Here is a 26,631-nt window from a genome sequence, read left to right on the forward strand (position 1 = left end):
AAAAACCGAATCTTTCAAAAATCTTTGAAAAGATCGTCAACTTTTTGAGCTTCCAAATTTTGCCACTTAACTGTCTCCGCGAAAGAGGGAACTAACTTACGTTAAGCCTTACTTATATATTATCAAGATAGCGTCCGGTGGTGGTGGTACGTAGGTGGTAGGTCCTTTTGACGACGTAACTTAATGATGTAGGCATCGTTGGATGGCACGACATCTTCTTGTCTATAGTACAAGATGTAGAGGCCTTGCTCGAAAGCTATCAACTTTCACTTTTATATCTCCCGTTGATATCTCGATGAGACAAACCTTAAGTACTTGTCCAAAGTTGGGATCTGACGCCTAAGCCGCCGCGCTACTAAAAAGAAAGATTTCCCCTTTAGATGTCTTCTTTTTAAGTGGAGAGCGTCTTGTAGCCAGTTAAAAAAGACGAACTTGTTAAAACTTCCTTTGAAGTTTTTGCTATTTCTTCCCCACCACAGCCCAGGGTTATTGTTTTCAATGGTTGAATTTAACCAATGGTTCGGGATACGTATTCAAGCAGGAATGCATGCAGCTAATAGGAATAATAGTGCTGCGCCTCGCCTACATAATAAAACTCTGAAAAGAAATTTCTGAGAAGTTGGAATTTATTAATTTCAACATGGAAAAGTACAAAGAGTTTTGCTGGAGACGTTTTTTGTTATTTTTATCTTATATTTTTTTGAATTTTTTTTTTTGTATTTAATTTTTCAGTCGAAAGCTACGCCAGGCCAAAAAACGACACCCTGTGACGAATTCGTGAGTTTTGAAAAAGATTTCCATATTTTGTATTTTTTCTTTTTTGGCTATATCTTAAATACACGAAATCGCCATTGGTATTATTATTTTTCGTTTTACATTAGTTGACAGAGAGGTTACAACCTTTTATTTTTGGTTTTTTTTTGTTAATTTTTGCAGCTCGCCTACTAACAGAGGATATATAATAAATTTAATTCTTTAAAAATGGATTAAATATTACGTATTAATTGTATTAAACTGGGATTGCGAAGGGAAATCTAACTTGAATTTCTCCTTAATATTAAGGGAGTTAATTAATTTTAATTATATTTAAAACTGTCTATCTTTCAATCATTATACAATTGTCCCTTTTCTTTTAACCAAAATGGTTATTTAAATTTGACAAAAAGATTAATTTAATGACCAAATTTTAAAGAGACAAGATTCGAAACTATTTAGGAATTAGCTTTAAAAGGAATATAGTTAGAGGGTAGGTATTTCGTAATTTTTACTAAAGTTAATTTAATTGACCAAGATTTAAAATATCCGGGATTTGTTTTAACACTGGCCATTCTTGTTAAGTGAGCTTATTTCATTATATTTTATTTTGTATTCAGATTCCATTTTTTGGTACTTTTTTTTTTGAAAGCGATGTTAAACCTATTTATTAATTATTTTAATTTTATTTAATCACCTACGATAAATCTGCAAAATTCTTGAATGTTTATTAATTAAAAACTGCTGGGTTTAAGGAGGTAAGATTAATATATAGGATTTATTAAGGGATAATTTATTATTAAAGTGAGATTAGTTGGTAATTAGTTTTTATCTTAAACGATCTGGCTCAAAAATTTGCTAATTGATTTTTTTTTTGTTTTTATAACACACCAAGATAACACCAAATATATTGACCTCAATAATATAAGAATATGAATTAAAAACGCGTAGGAATACCTTTTTTCATATTAACTCTATAGAGATAAATATTAGACAAAAATTCAATTTTTTTTTTCTGATTTTATAATGAAATTTTATCGGCCCATTTATGTTTTTTTTTCTTTTATTAAACACGAAACGCTATAATATTAGTATTTAGGCCTAAAAAATATCATAATTCATGGAAAAAATCGACAAAGTTTAGCAAACGATACAAATAGATTAATATTAATTATTCAATAAAGCCAGCGGAGAGACGAAAAAGACCGCGTTTGAAATATATTTTTGTTTATTACCAAATACGAAGGATTTTTATTAGAATTTTAATAATAATATTATTTAATCGGTAGATCGTAATTTACCAAAAAGCGGTGAAATAAATTTTAATTAAATTAATTTCACTTTGAAATTACGAACTGGCGATTAATATAGAATTTAATTTTGATAAATTTTCGAGACTCTCCGTCGACTTTTTGTTTCCGCACTTTTTCAGTTTTTAAATCTACTTTTTTTTAAAGTTGTTTTCATTATATTCGAGAAAACGGAAAAAACTAACAAACTCTAAAAAACCACACCATTTTTTTTCGCACAAATTATTCCAACATCTAAGAAGATAAAGAGATAAAATACGTATGACAATTATATGAGACGAATAGCACGAAAACCTATCCCTAACAAGATATCGAGTTTTTTTTAAAAAGTGTCTATATTTTTTTTTTAATGTTTTTTTTTAGTATTTTTTTTTGGTATTTTTTACTCTAAACGAGAGCGAGAAGATTGAAAGTACTTTAGCTCAAAAAAGAGGAATGCGAAGAAATCTCGACGAATTCTCCTTAAGTTTTATTTTTACACAATTATTTTTTATTCTTAAATATTTCTCTCAAGTTCATTTTCTTTGTTATATATTATTAAATATAAGAAAAAATTAAAACTTTAAAAAAAGTTTTAACATTTTTTTTTCAGATCTTAAAATAAAGTATTTTTTAGTTTGTTTTTTGTATCCTATATATTAGTAGTTAGTAGTAGTAGTAGAAGTCGCTTGTCTCAAACTTATAATACGAAGCGTTTGCGATAACAAAATTAATTTGTACGTTCGCGTTATTTGGTATTTTTGTTATATTCAAAAAAATGGGAGGTATTAGAGCCTTTTTATATATGTTTTTCTTAATGATATTAAATGAAACATATCAATAATCAAATAACAAAATGGTCACGATAAATCAGTTTTGTGTTTTTTTACCAAAAATTGTCTTATTTGTCGCTTTTGGTTCTTATTTTTTTTTTTTTGAGATTTGTATGCTTCCAAAACTCGTTTCTATTTCGTCTAGATTTTTAAATATATCATCTCAAATAAAAGCGTTTTGGGGGAAAAAAACAATTTGTTTTTATCCTCATTATCGCTTCGGGGATTTCAAATATATATGTTATTTTTGGAGTCACGGGGGATATTTCAAGGTCACGTTTTAACTAGTGTATGTGTTGTTTGTATTTATGTTTGCTAGTTTTTTTTATTAATCCCATATTGGTAGTTTGTTTTTGTTGACGTTAACTAGAATGGCCCAAGCTTGATTTAAATATAACCTAAATAAATCTAAATTAGTGTTAAATTCTCTTTTTGTTTCGACAGCCCTATCATTATCTCTTTCTCGTCGCCCTTTTAATTTAAATACGTAATTAGGGTTAAATATCCAAACCGGGGGGGAAGGAGGGGGATTAGCGGACAAAACTGTAAAAACTGGGGATCATTCAACTACAAATACGAGAGGCGGGTGTTTGAAAAATGGGTGTGGCTATTATAAATATATTAACGTAATTTCTTCATTTAATATTTTTTTTTTCGTTAATTATTTTTTTGAATAAGATTTAGACAGAGAACATTATTTAAAGAGGAAAAAAGTTTCTCGACGAATTATCCTTTGATTATATTAACTATAAATATCATGACAAACCTCGTTTATTTAAGAATTTTTTACCGAAATTAACTAGCACAAATATTTCTTTAAATATTAAACGTATCTTCGCGTATTCTTTTTTCAAATTCAGGGCAAATTTTTTCTCGAATTATTTCTGAACTATTTTAATTACACGATAAAATGGGGGAGTGGGGGGAGAGAATGGAATCGTTAAAGAGCAAAATTTGAAAAATGTCCGCGTGCGATATTTAAAAATTTATATTTTACACCTAATTATAATTACGTTAAATCAATTAAATTTAAAAAAAAAATGTTTATATCCCGACAGTAGTTTTTACGTAGTCATTTTTTCTCGTGGAAATATATATGTGTTAATTAGCTGCCCGGAGTCGCGCGGACCTTTTTTTAGTCTTTTCAATTTTATTAATTTAAAGGGTGTAGTAAATATTTCACCATTCCGATTTTTCTTCTCATTTATGGACAAAATAGATATCGTAGTTTTCGAGAAAAAATCGCCACTCGCGTTTTGTGTTCGTGTCTCTTGTCAGCTTTCCAAAAAATTTCCCATTTATTATTTTTTATAATTTTTGTTGCGTTTTTTTTAATTTTTTTTGGTTATTTTTATTTATCTCGTACAACTTCTTTCTTTTTTACTCTAAATATATATAATATATATAGAATTAGCAAAAAAGTTTTTTTTTATTTTTGAATTTATTGCATTTATGTTTTTTTCGGCAGAAATAGAGGGTTTATGTATTTTTGTTTTTTTAATATATTTTTGGCGAAGATTAGATCAACGCCATTTTTTCTTACAATTCTTGTAAAACAGCGTGTAAGACGTCTTGAAAATACCCCATATTTTTAACTTTTTAATTATTTTAAATATTAAAATGTTATGGAACTTTTTATTTTATTTTACGGGAAATTCCTTGGGTTTTTGGTTTTTTTTTTGTGTTTTATGTATTTTTGGTTAATAAGAAGGTGGAGGGGGAGATAATAATACGTATTAATTTAGCGCAAAGAAGCGAAATATTTCCCGTGCTCACGTTTAAAACTACGCGAAATTTTTAAACAATTTTTGTTAATTAAATTGTTAATTAATTTAATGATGATACAAAGGGGGGATTAAAGAGGGGGAAGCTAAAGGGGATTAGGATCGATTCAACAACGAAACGAAACGAGTTAAGGAAAAAGCAAAACACACGCTAAAATTTCTTAATTATTTTTTTTTCTCAAAATTGATTTTTTTTTCTTAAATTTTGTTTTTATAACACGTACAACCTCGAAACGAACTTTTTCCAGGGCTGCGGGGATAAACTCGACATAGCACATTTACGAATGTAATTTAACGAGATACAGGACGCACATATTTTGCACATTTTTTAGTTTTTTTTTATGGGAGACTTTCTCAACAATTCAAATTTTTTTAGGGCTTTTTTTATATATATATTTATATAATATACGTATAGGATATTTTCTTCTTCATCGTATAGAGAATAATTCTTTTCTTAGGGAAACGTTTTTTTTATTATCAATATTGGGAGAAATTTGTTTTTATTGTATAAAATTCTTTAAATTTTTTTTTACCCTTTTTTACTATAATGTTTTTTAGTCGGCAGTTTTTTATTCATCTTTGTTTAAAAACCTCTCCATTTTCATTATTTTGTTTTAAATATCCTAAACGCATTCGATTCCTTGAAAATAACCCCTTTACTAAAATTTTTAACCATTTTTTTTAAATAGTAATTTTTCCAAAATTTATTTTTATTTTTTAATTAATATTTTTTTGCATCCGCTAACGCAGCTATTGCACGTTTGAAACCATCGTCGTATTAATATTATATATATTATTTTTCATATTTATTAATTATTCATTTTTGGCTAAAAATTTTAAAGGGGCATTCTTCACTTTGGATGGAATTTTAGCGTGAAATTCAATCCCACCTTTAAAAAATTTGACGAGGCGTCAGTATTCGTTTAATTTCAAATATATTAATTTATTTATTTTTTAATTAATAGTAATTAGTACGTAAGGATTACCGACTTTGCGTATTTATTTATTTTTTTAATAGAGCACCCTAGAGTTTAAAATTATTTTTTATACTAAGAAATTATTTGCAATTAATTTTTCGTCAAATTTTTTAATGTTAAAATTATCTCCCAGATAAAAGGGCGGGGGGGGGGGGTTACGAAGGTTTTTGAGGAGGGGGAGCGGGAGGGATAACAAATATAACTATTAAAAGGGGAATAACACGTACGCCGCTGACGTTTAAATTGACATTAATTAAATTAAGTGGAATGTATTTTGGAATTAATGCGTTTCTTTAAAAGGAATGTGCCAGTGATTTGTATTTTACGTTTTTGTTAAACCATCATTTTAAGTATATAAACACGCTTTTTATTTTTTCCCCAGTTAACTTTTTTCTTCTAAAAACATACTATTTTCCATTGGAACAATATAATAATTATGACTAGATATCCAAAAGTATGTTTTTTGTTATTTTTTTTCTTTTTAGTTTTATTCAATGTATATTTAATATAGATGCTTTATTTTTTTGTCCCTACGTTGATTATGCAGATTTTTTTGTTTTTTTTTAAATGGATAAAATTTTTGTTTATCCCAAAATCTTTTTTCTACATCTTTTTAAATATATTTACAATTATTGTAGCAAACCGCCCTGAATGTTTATTTTTTATTTATTTTTGAGAATTTAAATTTTAATAGATTTTTATAATTTAAATTATTAAAATTTTCAAAATATACCTTCTTTTTTAAAAAAATGAGTATTTTTTTTATCCCAAAAAGAATTTATAATTAATATTTACGAAGCTCGTAACTCGAAGGAAATAACATCTTTCTCACCAGCTTCACTTCGCGTTAGGAGCTTCTAATATTACATTTAAGCGAAGCCGCACTCGGATCATTTATATTTATCTTAATAAAGAAATTTCAAAAGCAGCATTTTTGAGCTCTAAAAATTTATATATAAATATTTAGAAGGGGAAATTACGGGTTGGATGTTAGGATGAAATAGAGACGTACCTTTTTTCTTTTAAATAATGGGATAAAAGCGATTTAACGAGGGAGAAATTTTCAAGGATTTTTTTTAGGGATTTTCAAATACACTCGGATAAAACAACCGTATTATTATTGAATCTCGTAGAAAGACGTATAACTAACCCGCACGAGAGTAATCATGTTCAATTATTTTTCTTTTACCATTATTATGACGTAAAAATAATAAAGCAAAAGTTTATTTATGAAGAAATTTAGTACTTTGTTGTCGAAAAATTGTTTTTTTTTTTTTACGATTTATAGGAGACAAAGAGAGATTTTTGTTTTTATAATAATTAGAGATATTAAGTAAATATTTTTCGTTAATCGATACAGATCCGCGGAGGAAAAACTTAGCAATCTTTTTAAAGTTTTCTTTTGACTTTAAAATTGTTTTCTTTTAAACGTCAAAAAGCGAAACTTTTGGGGTTTTTATTTTTTGTTAGAAACGACGCGACACTTAAAAAGACTGCAAATCGAAATGTTCCCGCCAAGTTTTCCCCGACAAATCTGAACACGCCAAATTTTAAATATTATTATTTTTGTTATTATTATTTTAGTTTAATTTTTTTGTAGTAAACAAATCAGACCCTATATTTTTTTCGCGAGGACTAAAGTTTCATTTTGAGGGGAAAATGGTCTGTGTAAAGTTCAGTGGAAGATCGAGAAATGGCGTAACAAACGAGGACACCTTTGAACACGCACCACAATGTTTTTTTCTTTATTTTTTCTTTTTTAATTCAAACCCCTAAATAGTTAAAGGGATAAATTAAAAATTGTTTCTTCGAATGTTTGTTTGTTTTTGTTACGAGGATGCCCAACGAGTGTTACTCAAACCGACGGATTAGTCATATTTTTTTTTCTTCATAATCCGACAACAGTTTATTTTCTTTAAATATTGTAAAATTTTTATTCCGCCCGTAGAAGTTATCAAGCACCATATTTATTTTTTAAAATCCCGTTAGGAGCCCATATTTTTTTTTGTATTTTACGGAAAATCCATAATATAGCGTCCCCTTTAATTTTTTTTTCAAATATTTAAATTTTTTTTGCACTTTTTTCCGATTTTTATTTAAATAACAATCCGGATTATTTTTTTTATTATTTTTTCGCCTAAAAAAGAATTTTTTATATTTAAATGTATAATATTTTGTCTTTGTTTTAAATATTAATTGCTCAAACAAATATTTTTTCTTCAAAATGCTTATCTTTTCAAAAATTGTCCCTCGCTGTGATGTTTTTTTGGAATAGGGTTCTAAACCCCGATTTAGTATTATTATTATTATTTCAATTTTTTCGACGTTACAAAAATAAACTTCTCTTGTTAATAAGAAGTGTTATTTTCTTTTTTTTTTAATATTTTCATAATTATTTTTTGACTTTATACGATGTTCATGATTTTTAATTTATTTTTTTTTATTTTAATATATTTAAGTTTGAGACAGAAAAAACCAAAATATATTTGTTATATTAATTTAAATATATTTCTTTTCTTCCGAATATGGATTTGTTTAAATCTATCTCTCCTATATTTTTATATTTTGGGTATTTTATGGCACATAGTACCCCCGTTTTTTTTTTCAAATTTCCTACCGTCAGTAATTGACGAAGCACGTGGTATTTCGGTTTGTTTATTTTTACGTAGCGATTGAATTTAGCACTTTATAATCAATCGTCTTATAGAAAATTAAAATAAACCCAAAATAACCCAATTTGTATTTTTTTTAAAAAAAATATCAATTGGGAGGAATGTTGTTTAACTGTTTTATGGAACATGATTTGTTGTATCTTGTATAATAATAATAATAATAATCATAACGAAACAAAGTTCGTATCGTATTGGAATGTTTGTTTGTTTGTTTGTTTGTTTGTATTGTTTGATAGGAATGGTATTTTTTTTCTTTTTGATTAAATTTATAATTTTAAATATATTATTATTTATATTTTATTTTATTTTTATTTATTTATATATATAGGAACAGTGGTAGCAGCTAGACGCGGTATAGAAAAAACCCCGAGTATTACTTTGGCTGGTTTTTATAATTTCGTTAATTATTGTTTTTCTGTTGAAATTTAAAAGAAACGGGCTGAGGATGGGGGGGGGGGGAAGGAAGTTGGGGGGTTTCGTGCAATTTCTTGGGTTTTATGGTTAATAAAACTGAAGCTTCTTAGAGACGAAATAAAACCTATTTCCGAGGAAATGGGATTAAAGGATGGCAAACAAAAAAATGTAAGAATTCTTCTCGAATATCCTGTTCGTGTGATTTTTTCTCTTCTTCTTCAAACGGTTCAGTTCATTTCAGTTCAATTCATTTTTATCTAGCACCCTTTACTGACAATATTAGCGAACAAATACACACGAGAAAAATCCTTACAAAAAATCAGATAAATCATAATAAAAACCAAAAATATAACCATTCGCAAAGAAAAATTTAATAAAAATTGAAACAAAAAAAAAGAAAATTATCAAAACAAAATGATACAACGGATGATGTGGTTGTTTTTTAACTCTTCAATTATTGAATTTATAATAACTCAGGCAAATAAAAAAAAAAAAACCAAAAATAATTTTACGAAAATCATAAATAAATCAAATAATAATAAACCAAATGTGCCTAATTATGTTTTTCACACTTTTCATCTATAAAAGTGCATGCTGGGTAACTTTCGACAGCCTTAATTTAAATCTGTATTGTTTTCCTTTAACTAATAAAATTTTGTAACGGAGAATTTTATAGGGGGTGTCCTCAACTAATAAACCTTTCGTTAATATTCACTTACGGGAATTTTGAGTTCTTTTTAAACAGAAAAAAAAATATTCAAAATCAAAATCAAACTACAAAAGGTTAAATTTTTTTTCTTAAGATTTGATTGTGAGATGGTATTTTTTTTTCACGTGAAATAATGAGGGTGAAAAAAAAAAACAAACAAATTGAATAATAAATTTAAGCGAGTTTCTTTGAATTAAAAAACTGAATATAACAAATAATGTTAAAAATAATGGGTGTGTGTGCAACAACAAAGTATTTTTTGTGTGTATGTGTGGTGTTTGGAAAGGGAACTATCATTCACCATAGCGCAAAACAATTACGTATGGATTTTGTAATATATTTTTGCGGGTTTTTTTTTTTGGTTTGGTTTGGTTTCTCTTCAAGTGTCAAAAATCAGGTTTTTTTTTCAAAAAGTGTAAAGTCTCAGTATTTAGTGAACTCAAAAATCGTGGAAAGGTCAAAATCAATTGATAACCTTTTCCCATCGATTTGATATATAAAAAAAACCATGACTAGCTTTTATACAACTCATCTTTAGGTTTAAGAATTAAAACGCTCCGAGCACGACATATTTTTTTTTCCATTTGAAATATATCGACTCAATTTAATAGCGTTTGTAAAAACCGCGTAAAATTCTCATATATTATTAAGGAAGAGATAAATTTCCGCTTAATTGATTTTTCTTTTAAGCGTTTAAAAGCTTTAACTCTATCTCAGGTATAGAGAAGAGAAAAAACTAATTATTTTACCTCTAATAAATATAGATAGATTAAATAAATTAGCTAATAAATTACATTTAACATAACGGTCCTCGCCTAGTATTTTTATAACATAGTTCAGCCTTTGGAACAAATATTATTTGTCGGGGCAAACCAATACTTTTTTCCCTTAAATATATTTACATTAACCGGTATTTAATTTTGGTTTTTTTTTTGGTTGGTTTTGGTTTTTTAAAAAGGGGACAATAATAATTAAGTATCACACTACGCCGAACACAACATTACTCGTAGAGAAAGACGCTCCAAAAAACAATTTTACTCATATAAACCGTTAGATTAACCAAAAAAATATAGCCTAATGGGGGCCAATATGGTTAATTAATATATATATTTACAGCCGTTAAATATTCGAGCCTTTTTTCTTATAATTCATTACTATTTTGACGAGAAAAAACGAAAAAAAAAAAAAAATTCATTTTGGGTGACTAAAAAAAATGTTGTGTTTTGCGATTATTTTTCAAAAAATGATATATATGAATAAATATATATTTTAAATAAATATAAGACGTGAATTTGTTTACGTGTGTGTATGTTTGAAATTTTATGCGGCTAAAACGTAGCCGCGCGTAAGTGAAAAATAAACAACTAAGAACTAACTTAAATTCAAAATTAAAAAAAAAAATGAAAATTAAGTGAAAATGCCTTTCAATATAAATATGGTTTTCCCATTTTAAAACACCCATCATTTATCGTAACAATTTGACTAGGGGGTTTAAACAACGACATAAATTTCATTAATACAAAATGGCGTGTATTTGTTTTTGAAAAAAAGAAAAACCATATTTGTGTTGTTGTTTTTTTAAGTAGTCCGCCATTACCATACTTCTTAGCAAATTTTGTTTTTGTAAAATAAAAAGGCCTTTCATTGTTTTAAAAAATTAAGCGCGGGTGGCCTTTTTCTCAAAAAAATTCATTAGACGAAATTAAATACGAGTAGGGTTATATAATTAAATTTTAAAAAGTACCCTCTGATAAACATATATATATTAAATATGTTGGTTTTTTTCAATAAATAAGAATTTCGTATTTCCATAGTAATAGAAACGTTGGAAATAATCGGATGTTTAAAAAACCGATTAGATCATTTCGTTTCTTTAAAAAATACTTTTGGGATGGCGAGGTTAATCGCGTACGGACTGGAACAAAGTGTTAGTTAATTAGTTAATTGCATCGTCACCACTGGTTAAATTTTCAAAGGTCGTGAAATTTTCGTATCCGAGATTAAAATTAATTAGCCTCGTGATTCGAATGTTTCAAAGGATATATCCGAAATTATTTGGATGACTACCAATTCACCTCTTTTTAATCATTTTTTTTTTTCGCTTCCCGAAGTTTGATTATTATTTTTTTCGATAATTGACCTTGAAAATTGTCTCCATTTTATCGCGGTTTCGACCAATTAAGAGTTCTCGCGTCTCTCGGGCGTCCACGCGCCGTCGCGTACGATGTTTTTGGCAGAAGCTCCTTTTCTAACAGTCTCATTGGACGAGAGAGAGAAACTTGGCTCATTACGACGTAAAAATACGCGACTCGATTGGCTACTGGAAAAGCGCGCGAAACGCGAGATATAAATATTAATAACTTTGTTCGCGTAAAAACTGTCCGTAACTATTGAACTCGCGATCCCGTGACGCTAAAATACTTCCGAATAAATTATTATAAATCGTACCGTAACGAAAACCGAAAAAGAAGAATTTCAAACCGCCTCGATCTAATTGATGTATCAAATTTAATTTTTTTTTCTTCACGCGCGAGTTTTCAATCAATCTGACTGGTTACGTAGTTCGTCACGTGTCCGTAAATAACTGGCGGTAGAGAGTTTAATAATTTCTTCGTGGTTTTAATTTCCATCATTTTTACGATCAATTTTGTTGTTTAAGCCGATTACGTTTACCGTTATTTATATTATTATTATTTTTATATATATATTTATATATAATAATAGATTCCTTCGAAAAAATTTCTCGCGTGGTATATATTAGCCAAAAACGAATTAAGTTGAACAAATGACAAAAAAGAAATAGGAAAATTTTGTTTTCTTTTTTTCCTCTTTCATCTTTTGAAGGAACGAAGGATGTTTAATTAACCAAATTACGATGAACGAACGCGTTTAGGATTTGCACTTGTTGGTCTTGAAGGAGACCTGTAGGACCCGGTTGCCGAGAGTGTAGCCATTGAGCGATTGAATCGCCACCAGTGCCTCGTCGTAGTTGGTCATGGTGACGAAACCGAATCCTTTGCACTTGTTGGTTTGAAGGTCGCGTATGACCTTGACACTCTGGACGGCTCCGAATGGTCCGAAGAGTTGCCACAGCAAATTCTCTTCGGTGTCCGGTGCCAAATTGTAGACAAAAATGCACCAACCGGACCCGTTCATGGCTCCTCCGGCCAACAAGGGGTTGGCTAACAAGTCACCGGCCAATGGTGAATACCTAAATACGGTCCACAACGCCCGCGGTAGGTCACCAAGACAAACAAAAAATCCAAAAAAAAAAAAAAAGAATGGAAGAAGGGGGCAAATGGGGGAAGGGGAAAACAAACACAAGATCCATTTTAGAATTATTAGGCTCCTAAGACAATTATTCAATTTATAATTTCGACTTTGCACAAATCTTAGTCAGAGAAAAGGTCGATCAAGTTCATATTACAAATCAATCAATCAAGTAAGTAAGTCAATCGACCTTTCCTCAAAAAACACTTAAACGAAAGAATTATCTTCAGAATATGGAGACTAAATTACTCATTCTTTCGATAAGAGTTTTTTTTTCAAAATATTAAGTATTAAAAAAAAATAATTAGAAATAATAAACTCCTAACGGTTCAAGAAAAATTCGGAATCGGAAATATATAAGAAAGAGGTTTGTATTTATATATTTATTTTTGTTATAGGGTAGAATGAAAAAGACCTACGTAGGGTAATAATATATATAAGTGTTATTAGCGTAAAAATAATGGTAGCCTAAAGAGAAACCAAGAGAGAGACAGAGAGAGAGAGAGGAAGGAGGGGAGAGAGAGAGAGAGATGGAGCTTAGATGGAGAGGAGGATCAGAAAGATCTATACATATCCAGCACTCGATCCCTTTTTGAATCATTCCCTTCAAGGGGGAAGGAGGTGGATAAAATAAGGAATAGGAAGAGATAACGCGTAGGAATAAGAGAGAGGGGGGAAGAGAGAAAAAGTGGCGTCACCCCCCTCCCCCCTTCCAATTCCATTCTCTTCCACAAAACTATTCTCTTTCCGGAATGAAAGCCCGGGGCAAAAATCGCCAGAGAAGCGAACTTCATCTTCTCCTCCTCCAAAAAATAATCCGTTTCAATCGATATCAATACGCTAAAATAAACTTCTAGAGACACTCGGGAGGAACCACACACACACAGAGAGATCTGGTTCTGGTATATAACGTTATGTAAAAATTTCGGCAGCCCTCGGGCTCTCGGAATGAAACCTCCATTATAGGCCTCTCTCTGTCTCTAGAAGAAAAGGTTATCAAAAAACCCACTGGGGAAACCTATTATTTTAGAACAAAACCCCTTAATCCCGATATAGCCCCTAGGCCTAGGCCCTTTCCTACAAAACGAGCCAATGAAATTCAAGCTGGCTTGGCAATTTGAACCATAGAATAACGAGAGAGAGAGAGAGAGAGAGAGAGAGAGAGAGAAATTAGAGATGACAGATGCCTATCATGAACTGCACTAAGTTTCACGGGGCCGATGATACTGTGACCCCACCGCACCGTAATTTTACTATACATTGAGTACAAGTACAGTTCTCAAAGTATCACACTCTTCCATAACGCATACACGGAGAAGAGAAAGATTCCCTGTGTCGCTCTACATTATTTTTCTATTTCCCCTCCAGATTATAGAAATGAACCCAAGAATTACTTCACCCAAATTAAAACCTTTACTCTCTAAAGGTTATTTCAGCGTACGGATAGAAACCAAATTCGATTACCGCCTCCGGGGGTTAAAATTTGAAAAAAAAATGACCGAATATCGAAATAAAGCCCTATCCAATCTCCACCCATTTTTGATATTAAACCGGGGGTATGGCTTAAATCCGGAGAAAATGAATTTGGTAATAAATGGTTTTTTTTGGAAGGGCGGCATATACCTCAAAAATATTCGCCCCCTCCCCTCCCCAAACCCTCATCATCTCTAGGCATCGCTTCGGGGGGAGGGGGCGGTGAAGGTAAAATAGGAATGTTTGGTCCCGGATATTAAATCATCAGTGACAATATGAGAAATAGCTGCAGCTTCCTCTCCAAGACTCAACTTCTCTCCATATTCCCCTTTTCCAATCCCTCCCTCCCTCCCATATCTCTCTCTCTCTGTGTTTACATGGCACAGGTTCAAGGTATGGCGCTCTCGAGTATACCCGAGCAAAACTACGCCAAGGCTTAAAGGTACGAGTAGGTTCTAAGTTTAACTAAGGCTTAAGAGGGGAAAGAGCATCGCGTCAACTTGAAGAAACTTGGAAAATTGTCATTGGGATGAACTACTGGAGGAGGATGAAGATTCTCTTCGGAGGAGTAAGCATCCCCGAAAACGGGAAGTTTACCGGTTTCAGGAAGTACCGAAAGGGATGGAAGTAGAAAGAGGGATGAGAGATTATACTATAAGCTTGAGAAAAGCGGGGAAAGGGGACATGGGACACAGGGTTGGGGGGGGGGGTGGAAAGAGACAATTGCTATACGAGAAATTGATCCCATTCCTATACTACTCCCCCCCATAGAGATAACTTTAAAGGGCTGGAATGGATGGAGAAAATGGGCCTTGTTTTCTAATTTTCTAAAGGACATTTCTGTTTATAAAGAATAAATATACACACGAGGTTAAAGGTTAAACTTCACTACTAGAAAAGCCAAAAGGACAAAGTTTTCAGTATACGGGAATTTGAGTCAAACACTTAATTTAAAGCGAAAATAATTTTTTTTTACGGAATTTCGTAAATATTGTTTAAGGTTCCCTAACTAATTAATAAATTAATTAATTACGTAGAAACTCATTCGCCGAAATTATTTTCGCTTTAAAATTTGGTTAGTATTTTAGTTTAAAATAAAAAAATAGTTTTTTTTAATATTATTTACGGATAGCGAAGGTACGTGCGAAAACAATAATTCATGCGAAATTAAAAATAAAAATTAAAAAAAAAAAAAAACGGTAACCTATGAGAGCTTTTTGCGCGTCTATCGGAAATTTGAAAAAAAAGGAGGAGAAAAAAATATTCCAAAGATTGTTTTTCATAATATATACTTAATAAAAATAATTAATTTTATATTTATATATTTGAGAAAAAAAAAGTTTTTAAAAATGCAACTGAACCGTAGGCCTACCTCGCAGCGAAACCGGGATCAGACTTGTTGGACCTATCGGTTGCAGCCAGCAGTTCTACACTCCTAATGCATGCGTGGAAATGAAAAAAATTTTAAAAACCCAATATTACTATAGTTAATATAATATTAATCAGCCTTTTTTTGTTATCGTATCTTTTCTTTTAAATATATATTATAAATCATTTTGGCAAATTAGTTTAAATTTTACGAGAATATTTCTTCATTTCTTCCCCCAAATGGAAAAAATTGTAAGCTTAAATTTCCCTTTTATATTTTTTAAATACGCTTAAATTTGTAAAAAAGTTAATATTTATAGCTGGCCGATATTTTCATCAAAACTAATGCTATATATTTATATATACTTTCCAAATAAAAATAATAATAAACAATAAATAAAAACAAAACCAAATTAAAATCAAAAAAGCGCTCGAAAATAAAGCAAAAACAGCAAGCGAAAGTGAATAGGAGTGGCAAATTTAACGAAAAAATTATTACGTAAAGTGCTTTTTCTCAGGGATAAGGAAAAATTAAAAAAAGATTGTAGAGGGTAAAAAAATCAATCGATTAAATTTTAGGGAACGAAAACGAAATTTATATTAATTAACGCCTACGTATTTTTTTAATAATTATTTACGGAACATAGAATTCAATTTTTAATTTTGGGGGGTTTTCTTGGGGGGAAGGGGGAAATCAAAACTGTGCATATTTATCCATGCAAAATTATACTTTCATTGTCTTACCAAAGTTCCGTTATACTAGAAAACTACTGACTCTTTTTATTTCAATTTCGAGTTCTAATTTCAAACATTAATTAGAGAGATATAGAAATTAAAAATTAATTATTTATTCCCTATAAGGGATTTGAATAAAAACAAAAATTAAATATAACTTCTGGACCTCTCTAATTACCACGGCGACACTAGACAAAAAGGTGTATGTACACTCTATGGGATTAATACTACTAAACTACAGGAGGAAAACGTACGCTAAACATCCCACGTTCGAAGTATATTACGTCACCAATTTCGCTCTATCGTTCAAAAAATTGTAGGGGTGGAAAACGGGGAGGGGGGAATAATAGGCCTAAAAACGGTTGGATTCTACTAAAATAGGGGGAAAGGAGAAATCACTACGAGTTTGTCGATTTTTTTGCGGTGTAAGTATAGAAAAATAATTAAATTAAACAATAATAATAAATATAATAATATCAAAAGAAACGAACCAAGTGGGTACAGCTTGTTTCCAAAAAAAATTATAAGAAATTCAAAAACAGAAAATTCGAAAAAACCATTAAAAACGGCTCGGCTACGAAGAGGAGTAAATCAAAATTACGAGATATTAAAAATTAATTAAAACTGTTTTTTTTTCCTACTACTTCGTTGTTATTTTTTTCCATTAAAATCAAACGAAAACGAAATAAATCTAACGGTTATAGGAAGTATATTTCTTAGCCAAAAATAAACTTATGATTATTGGCGTCAAAAATTTACGGTAATGTACTTTTTTAGCGTTTCGCAAATGGGACTTAACCAATATGTTTGATGATAATAATAATAAAAAAACGGCCAGACACCGTGAAATTATATAAAATTTGGGTCTTTTTCAGAAAGATTTAAACCCAAATCCGTAGTCTAGACGGGGCTTTATAAGACTCTCTGATGTAAGTTCTACCCCGTTATTTATAGACTTTTAAAACAAGTCCGGAAGTTTATATCAAATCCCGAAATATTTATTATAAAATTTGTACACTCGTAATCCAAAACCTTGGCAGTTTTTGTAACGCGTTATTAAGCATCTAGCCGTTTTCGTATATTAGTTTGTGGTGTTTTTAGGCTTAAAGAGAATTAAACTCTAGGACGCCAGTAACCAAAAATAAGGATGATCAATACCATAATTTCTCAACTGTCTACATAAAAAATTAAATAATTTTAAAGTATAAAAATATACGATTCAACAGTTACGAAATTACGTTTCGTTAAGTCCAACGAATTAGAACCAACAGAGGGAAAGGCAGGGAGAAGGAGATACCGCCAGCCTTATTCTCCATTGGTTTCAACTGCGAGGACGGTATGTTTATATTATTTAACTACCGTTGGATAACAACGAAAATTGGATACGATTCAATCTGGACCATTTTTCGTTTAAACGAATCTAGATCATCCTTAGATTGTTGAAAGCGCGTATCTCAAGCAATCAATCAATAAGATAAGTATTTTCAACAATCATATATACCCTGTATCTTAAAAACAGCTAAGGCCTATAGGAGTCTCCTAACATATTTAGACAATTCCTAGGTAACGATTTAATTAAGCTATAGCGTCGATTGAGAGTTAATATACTTAATTAGAGATATATAATATATTGTTTTTTTGTGGAAACAACGTTGTACCCGTACCTGGATGCCGGCGAGAGGGGAATATACCTGAAGCGGTTAGCCGGATGGTGAATGGGACCCGGAAATCTGCGCTGGGGTGACAGGTAAGCGGCCAATGGAGCGATGGCTTTCGCGTTGTTGCTCGGATTGTTGGCGAATTTAACGGTAATGGGCTCCGTAGCCCCTTCCGGGATCGTGTTATGAAGATGCTTGATCGCGCGCTCCGCTTCGATACGTTGGTCGAAGCGCACGAAGCCCACACCTTTGGACAGGCCTGAAAAGCACGAAGAAACTTCTGAAAATAGAGAAAAAAGGAAAAAGAAACGGGGGAGAGAAAAAGAACGAAAGAGAGAGAGAGAGATTGGGAGAGAGAAGAAAACAAAAGAGAAAGAAGATAAAAAAGAGGATGAGGAGGAGGCCGGAAGGGTGGAGAAAAAAGAAAACAAAGAGAAAAATAAAACCCAAGAAAACGATAAAGATAAATAATTTACGAGAGAAAAGGAACGGGATTCAAAAATAAAACGAGAGAGAAAAAAGAAAAGAAATTAAAAATAATTTTTGGGTTCGTTTAAAATTAAAGAAAAAAAAAACAGGAAAGGGTCAAAAGTTAAAAGGTCAAATGGAAAGGGAAAAGGTCGGGAAACAAACGAAAAAAAGGAGAAAAAAAACATAAGTGAATTAAAAACAAATTATATAATTCTTTTTTTAAAAAATTAACCGCAAATTATAAAAAGTAAAGAATTTCAGACCAAAAAGGGTATAACTTTTTTTTTTTCGCTTTTTTTTCATCTTCTTAAAATTCCAATAATAAACAATAATATTTACTTCAATGCAAAAAACTAAACTGACCAACTATAAATTTTTAGGGACGAAACTTTTAACGAATAAACTGGGACTTTAATTTAATTAGGTTGTTAATGGGGATTGAATTAAAGATAATTAAAAAAAAAACGTAAAAAAAATTATACCATCGCGTGAAACGTAAAAACGGAAGCAAAAATATTTAAATTTTAATAAGAAAATTATAAAAGTGTTAAGGATTAAGAAAATGAAAACTTAAACCGAAAAAAACTGAAGAAAATAGGTTATTTAAGCGACAAATAATTAAGAAAAAATAACCAAAATTAATGGAGCCGTACGAGGGGGTGGGATACGGAAGGATAATGAGGGGGTGGAGAAAAAAAAAGAAAAAATAAATTAATTAAACAAATCAATAAATAAAAACCAAAATTATAAAAACAATTATATTTTAAAATTTTGGCGGCGAAATCAAACGAACGATATTTTTAGAAATTGGAAATTTTCGGGATTGGTTTTTTTTGGATAAGGATTTAACTTAAATTAAAGTTTGAAATGATAATAATAATAATACCAAATTAAAATAATAAATTTAAATAATAATAATTAAAAATAGGATGGAAATAAAAGGTAGAAAATGTGGGAGAAAATTTTGGAGAAAAGAAGAGAAGGTAGCCTACTCTAGACATTTAAAAGTACCACACGTTCGAAGCTTAAAATACTGGAAAACAAAAATAATAATCCACCGCTACAAAATTGGAAGGATAGTTCCACTAAATCGTTCCTAAATGGCGTGGAACTATCCCACGAACCAAGAGAAATTAAAAATAAAAAGCGTATAAAATTCCCTCTAAATAAAACTAAAATAAACTAAACTAATCTACTCTAAAGAAAAAAGCGGGCTAACGCCTACTCCCCAGTCAAAATAATATATGCCTCGATATTTCACTTGATCACTCGTCGAGTAATCGGAAAAGGTTTTGAGATAACCCTCAAAAAATTGAAGGAAATCACGATTGAAAAAAAAAAGGTAGATATAAAAACTTTGCCTCTTACCTGTAATATTGTCGCATAGTATACGAGAGGTAATGATTCGTCCAAATGGGTTGAAGAGCCCTTCCAAGTCCTGCTGCGTCATCGATTTGGGCAATCCACTCACGTAGAGATTGGCGCCCTTAATCGCTTCGCTGCTGGGACGAGCGTACGACACCTGATTTCAACCAATCAACCCGAAGGAAAAAAGAAAAAAAAAAGAGAAATACGGAAATTAAAGATCGTGTTGGTGGATTCGTCTTCGTCGTTGTATTGGCAAACCCCTAAAATCCTATCTGGAGGATTTAACAAAATTAACAGATCTCCAATTAAGAGAGTCCGCGTGGAAGTCGACGCCAAAGCTTAACAATTACAATTACGGTTGAGGAAAATTAAGGGGAGAGCTCAATTAGTTCAATTGCAGGCCGCATCTCGGGGTCCGGGGGATATTGTTGATTATTTCATTTATTTGATTAGGATTGTATTAACCGAGGAGGCGCCATGGACCAATATATATACAACCCAAACTGAAATCGTGGAGGTTCAGAGACGCGAGAACATACTTGATAATACGATAGGGCACGGTTTTATTATACGTCTTCAGAAGAAACCTGGGTATTTCGAAATTCACCCCATTTTACACCCTATACCACAAAATCTAATTTAAATTTTTCACATCATCCATTCCCCAAAAATGTTTTTTTTTAAACTGAGCATTTAAATTTCCATTCGGATAAATCCCCAAGTATACTTATGTAACCTAAACGTCCATGGTGCAAAAAGCAAAAAAAGAAAGGAGGTTGGCATTCCCCAAACACAGATAGGAATAAGCTGATAGGAAACCAAAAAAAAAAAAAATAATAACACTCTTTATTCGAAGCGTGAAAAGGTTTTGATAGTGGATCAAGGGAAGACTTATCTCGCCCAACGCGTCCTTCTCAATCGGAATAAAGGCCCGAGAAAATATCGTAACCGACAGAGACAACGTACGGAGAAAGAATGGTTTACCGAAGAGATGGGACGACACACCAGAGGTGTCGGAAACTATTTCTCTTCTAGACAGTCCGCCCCATCCTTTGTACGCCACACTCCATCGTTAGAAATATGGATATTTAACATTTAGTTCCAGGGAATATCGCCATAACAAAACTGATGGCAAGTACTAGGCCTCTCTCGCGTTGGAGGGGAAAAAGAATGATATTGTGCCGTTACTCAATTTCGTTTCCAAATCATCTTTCTCTTTTTCTCTATACGAGAGACTAAGCTGGTTTGCGGGATGGCATGGAGGGAAGACAACTGTAGGAGGAGAATGAGAGGGGAGAGGTGATGGCGATCTAGACCAGACACCCCAGATCCACATTCTTCGGACCGTATACAGAATTTCCGGGACCAAAGCCATTTCTCCACACCTATATATCTCTATCTGTATTCCTTGGGATTCCGATTCCTACACGCAATTACGGAGAAAGATTTTAAGGCGAGCTAGTGCTCGGTTCGGATTTTATTGAAAGTGGTGCGATTTGCAAGTTTAGCATCTTTACGCCACCTGACCATTAAGGGTTTGACCACCAGTTGTTAAAATTATTTTTCGATGTTGTATCGCATTACTAACAAAGAGAAGGCGGAACCATTGACAACTTATAGCTTAAAAATCGAACCAGATCACTAGTTCGCTTAAATGAGAGCGGTAACGTCGCGTAAACCCCCCAAAATCTCGATCCTTCCTTTTCACCCCATTTATCTTTGGAGCTAGACTTTCTGGAGTAACTATCTCCTCCCTTTTGTTCGTTTTCCCACATCTAGGTGGCGACTGTGGTATTTTTCATCCATCTAGCGTGGAGCCAATCTCTCCACCCCAGCAGCAGCCTCTTTTCAACCTCATCCCTTACGTACAATTCAACTTCGGTTCTCGTTTCTACCTCACCATCCTGGATTCATCCATCCTTCCTCCCCATCCTCCTCTTCGTTCCATTCCTTATTTTGCCAATTTCGGTGGTGCGCCCACCTATACCTAGCCGCGCGTCTCTACTATACTCACTCTTTCCCTCTCTCTCAGGCACCGATATTACCGTTGTCATGGAAACGGACGTCGGAGAGCGCGAGAGGAATGTAGGGGATTTATAAAGAAGCGGGAGAGGCATGATGGAAGAGGAGAGAGAGAGAGAGAGAGAGAGAACGAGTCAGAAACTGCCTTTTCCCAACCCCCTATCGATTGTCCAGGTGTTCCCTGCCTCTTAGTCTCCCCTGACGCGCGAGGGTGACTATAAGTTCCGTCGTGGTGCTGGTGGCAGCGCCGTTTTCTCTCAAAAAGAGAACCTCGTTCGCACTTCCTGCTACAGAAAACTACACCGGCAATTAAATTTCGCAGATACGACATTAGGGTCGATATTCACAGAGTCTGTTTCGTCGTTAGAAAAAAAATGCCTTTGTAAACTGTTCTTCAATAAATTTCCCTGGATCCCAATGACGCGATTTGTCGCAATATTCTCAGACTCATATTTTATAAATGCGAAAACGACTCTTTACTTTTTATTTAAATATTTCCCTCATCTCCCCTCTCTGTCCCTTTTGCTACCCACCCACCCAACCAGCAGCACTTGTGATATTTAACTGGACGTCTCACGCATTAGGCATACATATATACGTGGGTTGGGGAAACGAAATTGGGGGGACATTCCTAAAAGTTTCTTTCAAAACATTCCCAGCAACAACGAAGCTATACTGGTTTCGTCAGACGTTACTAAAACATAAACCCGAAGACGAAAACCAGTCGAGTCCCCCCAGGCGGGAGTTGGGGGGGGGCGGTAAGAGAAGGGGGGACACAAAACGGAGGAAGGAAAAGGCTTATTAGTTTTGCAGCGTCCACATATTTTGTCCTCAAAACTAAAACAAAGAGGAAAACGATCTAGAAAAGGGGATAGGTAAGGAGAAAGAGTGAAAGACAGTGAGCGAGAGAGAAGACGAGTCAACAAAACATGATTAACGAATGGCGTGTTCTTCTAAATCAATTTTCCCATAGACGATCGCTATGTAAGTTATCTCCCCCGGGGTTCCATTTCTATATAAAACTATTTGGAAAATGCCTCAATACCCCACTTTATTTAATAACGTAAATTGTAACCGAGTGCCTCGATATTCGTTCGTATAAAAATTAAAATCTCTTAGCCGGATAACGGGGCTTATAAAACGATAACAAAATTCAAAACACGAGCTCGCGCATTCTTTGTACAGACGCCATTTAATTAAATACAGTCATAACCTTTCTTTTTTCTAAACCGTAATCACCCAATTATTAACATAACATACGCGCAATATAAGTTTAAAAAGCATTTTGCAGACTTTTTAAAATGACTAAATTATAGCGTTGGCCAATTTACGTCAAAGTATCCATTGCTATGTCGAAATACGTAACATAACAATCAATACCTCGACCACCCATGTGTCATTCTCTTAGGCCTAACATAACAGCGGGGGAAAAAAACGGGTAGAGGTGTGCGTATAAAAAAATAAAAAAAGAAAGGAAAAATATCTCGAGTACATTTTGGGTCTAAAGGTAAGGAAAACAAACACTTCGACCCCTTCTCTCTCTCTATCTTTCCCGCCATTTTCCTCGCACCTTTTCAGCTTCCCCCACCAACCCTCTTGTACGATATTGGAGACTAGGCCTAGGTAGTAGTATAGATTTTAGGAACTTTTTCTATATCGTTTGAGACGCTGGAAGATAGAGAAAAAAAATAAAATCTCTCCGTAGATGGAGCGAGAAAACCTTGATGGAAAGCCCCGAGAAAAAAAAAATAAATAAATAAAAATCAACTACAAGCGCAATTTTTCTAAACGGGGATCACGCAAACCTGTTTTTTATCTTAAAGGCGACATAAGTATTTTTACCCAAACAAAAAAGGGGGAAAGGGGGAAAGAAATAAAAAGGATTTTCTTTATAAAGGTCAAACAGTCTCCGAGGGGGGTTAAGACAACGTTGGAATAGATTAATATCCCGTTGAAACCCTTTTTAGAATAAGATTAGGCTTAGCGATCTAATCTCGAGAAGCGCAAAATGTACTTAAGAGTCGAGAAAAGGTTTCGATAAAACTTAGGGCGTAAAAAAAGTTAATTAGTGCTCGAGCTTACCTTAATCGTTTTATTTTGTAGTCGGAGTCCATTAAGCGTGTTGATAGCTTTTTCAGCGTCTTCGGGTCGTACGTAATTGACGAAACCGTAGCCCAGGCTTTGACCTATTCCGAAATAACGGAAAGAAATTGAAAAAAAAAAAGAAAGAAGAGAATCAATGAGAAATCGGCTCGATCGTAACCTACTTTCTTTCGAAACCATATTTTGTTATATATTGGCAAATAAAACATTTAAAACGAAGACAAAGGAAATACGGATAAATAAAATATATATATATATATATATAAATACTTAAATAAATTAAATACGTCAAATATTAATTAAACATAAAAGTATAGAATGAATAGTAAAGTTTTAAATTAACCAACCGCGACGTCCCATTTAACTAATTAAAAAAATTAATATTTCCAAACAAATTCATTTTCTGAAGAAGTTCACACGACCGACCATTTTGTAGAAATGAAGCTTATTATCAACTATTAGATTATAATTACCGCGTCGGCGAGGGAAAATCGATTCAAGGCAATAATACAATCATCTCGATGGAATAAGCCAGTGATAATAACTAATTATCATTTAATTAAATTTTCCCCCGTTTAAACTTTAAACAGTCCCATTTAATTCCTTAAAATCGCGATGGGAATTACGATTTCGAAATGCCCTAAAATCGAGCGGGTTATTAAATCATTTTCCTCTCAATCCTCCATCACCCTTTTCAAACTTTCCTTCAATTCAATAGACGAAATGAAAAGCTTCCGATATTTTTGGGGAGACAGAATCGTTCAGTTCAGTTTGTTTGCCTGGAGCAAACATTTTTTACGCTGGACCTGATAGTATTTAATATTTCCAGCATTTTCGTAGAGCGTAACGGGGAAGACGACATACAGGGGTAAACCCGCCCGTGCTTTTTCAATACGCGCCTGTAGAAATGTTTAACCCGCAACGCATCCGTGTTCAAGGCGAAGTCCACATTTAGGGGCTATTCCAAAAAAATACATCTTTAAACTAAAAATCAAAGATTCTCGAATTAAACCTGTACAGAAAGTAACTAGAACTATTCAAATTTTACTATTAATTAAAACCAGTGAATGAATCGAACTAATTTACACTCCACGACTCAAATAGTTAACATTTCAAATTACGAATTGGTCCCGATCGAGCAGCATTTAGAATTTGTATCTGTCCCAAAAGGGTCTACTGACAATAATTTCTAAAGATTTGAAAAGCTTTCACCCGAAACTAGGGATAAACCCCGTGTTAGGACCTAGTATTCGAGAGTAGGACAAGAGTCATTTTTGGGCGCAAATTGGCAGGGTTTGACGCTCGGCCTCTTATTACCACCGCCTTTACCCAAAATTCCCTCATCCTCCATACATACATACATACATATTCGCTTCAATTTAATCATATCAAATTCCTCTTTCATCTTTGCTCAAGATCAATCGATAAAAGGAATAAAGAGAGAGAGAGATTCAGTCATCAGCTAGATTCCTGGTGCCCCCCCCAAAAGAAAGACTTGGCTACTACGTAGGATGAATCCAACCAACAGCGTGTTAGAAATACTCCGCCCATAACATCCTGATCAGCAGTAAATGAGATAGCTAAGGTAACTTTTTGTCAGGGTAAGGTTTCATATTTTAAACTCTTTATTTTCCGTGGAGAGGTGTTTCTAACCATCTACTCTACAAATATTCTAGAGGAAAATTCCGAGGCACTTCAAACGAGATTGAATATTGTATAAACGGCTCAGAAAATCAAAGGTTTTTGGTAGTAGCCCTATTTGGTTGCGCGGCAAAATTGGATGGAGCAATATAGCTGGTGAATTCGGGATAGAAGGGGGGCGGAATCTTTAATGGATCCAAGCTTTTCAAGGAAAGTTTTAAAGCCAATTAAAGGGAAAAAGGGGGGAGGGGAAAAGACGGAGGAATTAGGAAAACCGTTTCCTAGAAAATCCCTTACATAAACCGGTTTAAAATGAGTAAACAAATCGCCTATTAAACTTTCGAATGAATGGGAGAGGATGGGCGATTTTGATAAACCATTTTCCTTACCCCCCACCCCTCATTTCAGATTATTTGAAAACGCCGCCAGATGGCGCGTACTTAAGGAAAAAGATTAAGCTAGAATGGGCTGAAATTTAAAGGGATATTTAGAAGTAAGGGTTTGTTGTAGTTTTCCTTCTTAGATCATAATAAAGATAAAAATCAATAGGTAAATATTCTTGGACAAAGGATTCCGTAATAATATTCTTGGCAATATTAAACAGATTCTCGATATCTGGAAGAGAGAGAGAGCGCATCGTTTCGAATTTCGGATTATTGACGCTATTTATCCAAAAGAGGACGATTAGAAGATAAATATTGAACAAAAGGCCTAAAAGGTACGAGTTCGCAGTTAGTAATTACCACGTTATAAATTACAGAGCCGCGTACCATCACCATTTAGAGCAAAAACGTCATAAATGATGTCTAATCCCACAGGAGAAATACGCCAATTTCGCTCAAAGCTGAAGAATTATGACTAAGAGTCATTTCATTGATTAGATTTTTCAAAACTCGGGGAGATACGAAATGCCGTCTAAAAAGTCTTGTGACAACCAAGATTTCACTCGGAATTTTCTCAATCTAGAAAAAGGTTAAACACGAATGTACTCCATAGGCCATTATATTCGTATCAACGCTTTTAAGAGTAAACTCGGACTGGTTTAGACCGCATCCTGCCTTTAACTATATTACCTAACTATTAAGGTATAC

General features: G+C 32.7%; 1 protein-coding gene across 6 annotated transcripts in view; it reads right to left on the reverse strand.

Annotated features, from left to right (window-relative positions):
- Window positions 1-608: 608 nt before the first annotated feature.
- Window positions 609-26,631, reverse strand: part of LOC149588633 (ELAV-like protein 3) — a 269,510-nt gene continuing 243,487 nt past the window's right edge. For 3 of the 6 annotated variants that reach the window (XM_089862551.1, XM_089862550.1, XM_089862554.1), the window contains 5 exons: window positions 23,879-23,982; window positions 19,775-19,928; window positions 17,942-18,215; window positions 15,547-15,609; window positions 609-12,642 (listed from right to left, as the gene is read on the reverse strand). In XM_089862551.1, coding sequence (XP_089718677.1) covers window positions 12,321-12,642; window positions 15,547-15,609; window positions 17,942-18,215; window positions 19,775-19,928; window positions 23,879-23,982 — 917 coding nt within the window. In that variant the 3' untranslated portion in view covers window positions 609-12,320. The remainder of the gene's footprint in view (window positions 12,643-15,546; window positions 15,610-17,941; window positions 18,216-19,774; window positions 19,929-23,878; window positions 23,983-26,631) is intronic. The other 3 variants (XM_089862552.1, XM_089862553.1, XM_089862555.1) reach the window with 3 other exon arrangements.

Source organism: Phalangium opilio, unplaced genomic scaffold (genome assembly GCF_054372755.1).
Source record: "Phalangium opilio isolate 3A_F unplaced genomic scaffold, DU_Popi_V2 ptg000540l_1, whole genome shotgun sequence".
In the NCBI taxonomy this organism is placed as follows: domain Eukaryota; kingdom Metazoa; phylum Arthropoda; class Arachnida; order Opiliones; family Phalangiidae; genus Phalangium; species Phalangium opilio.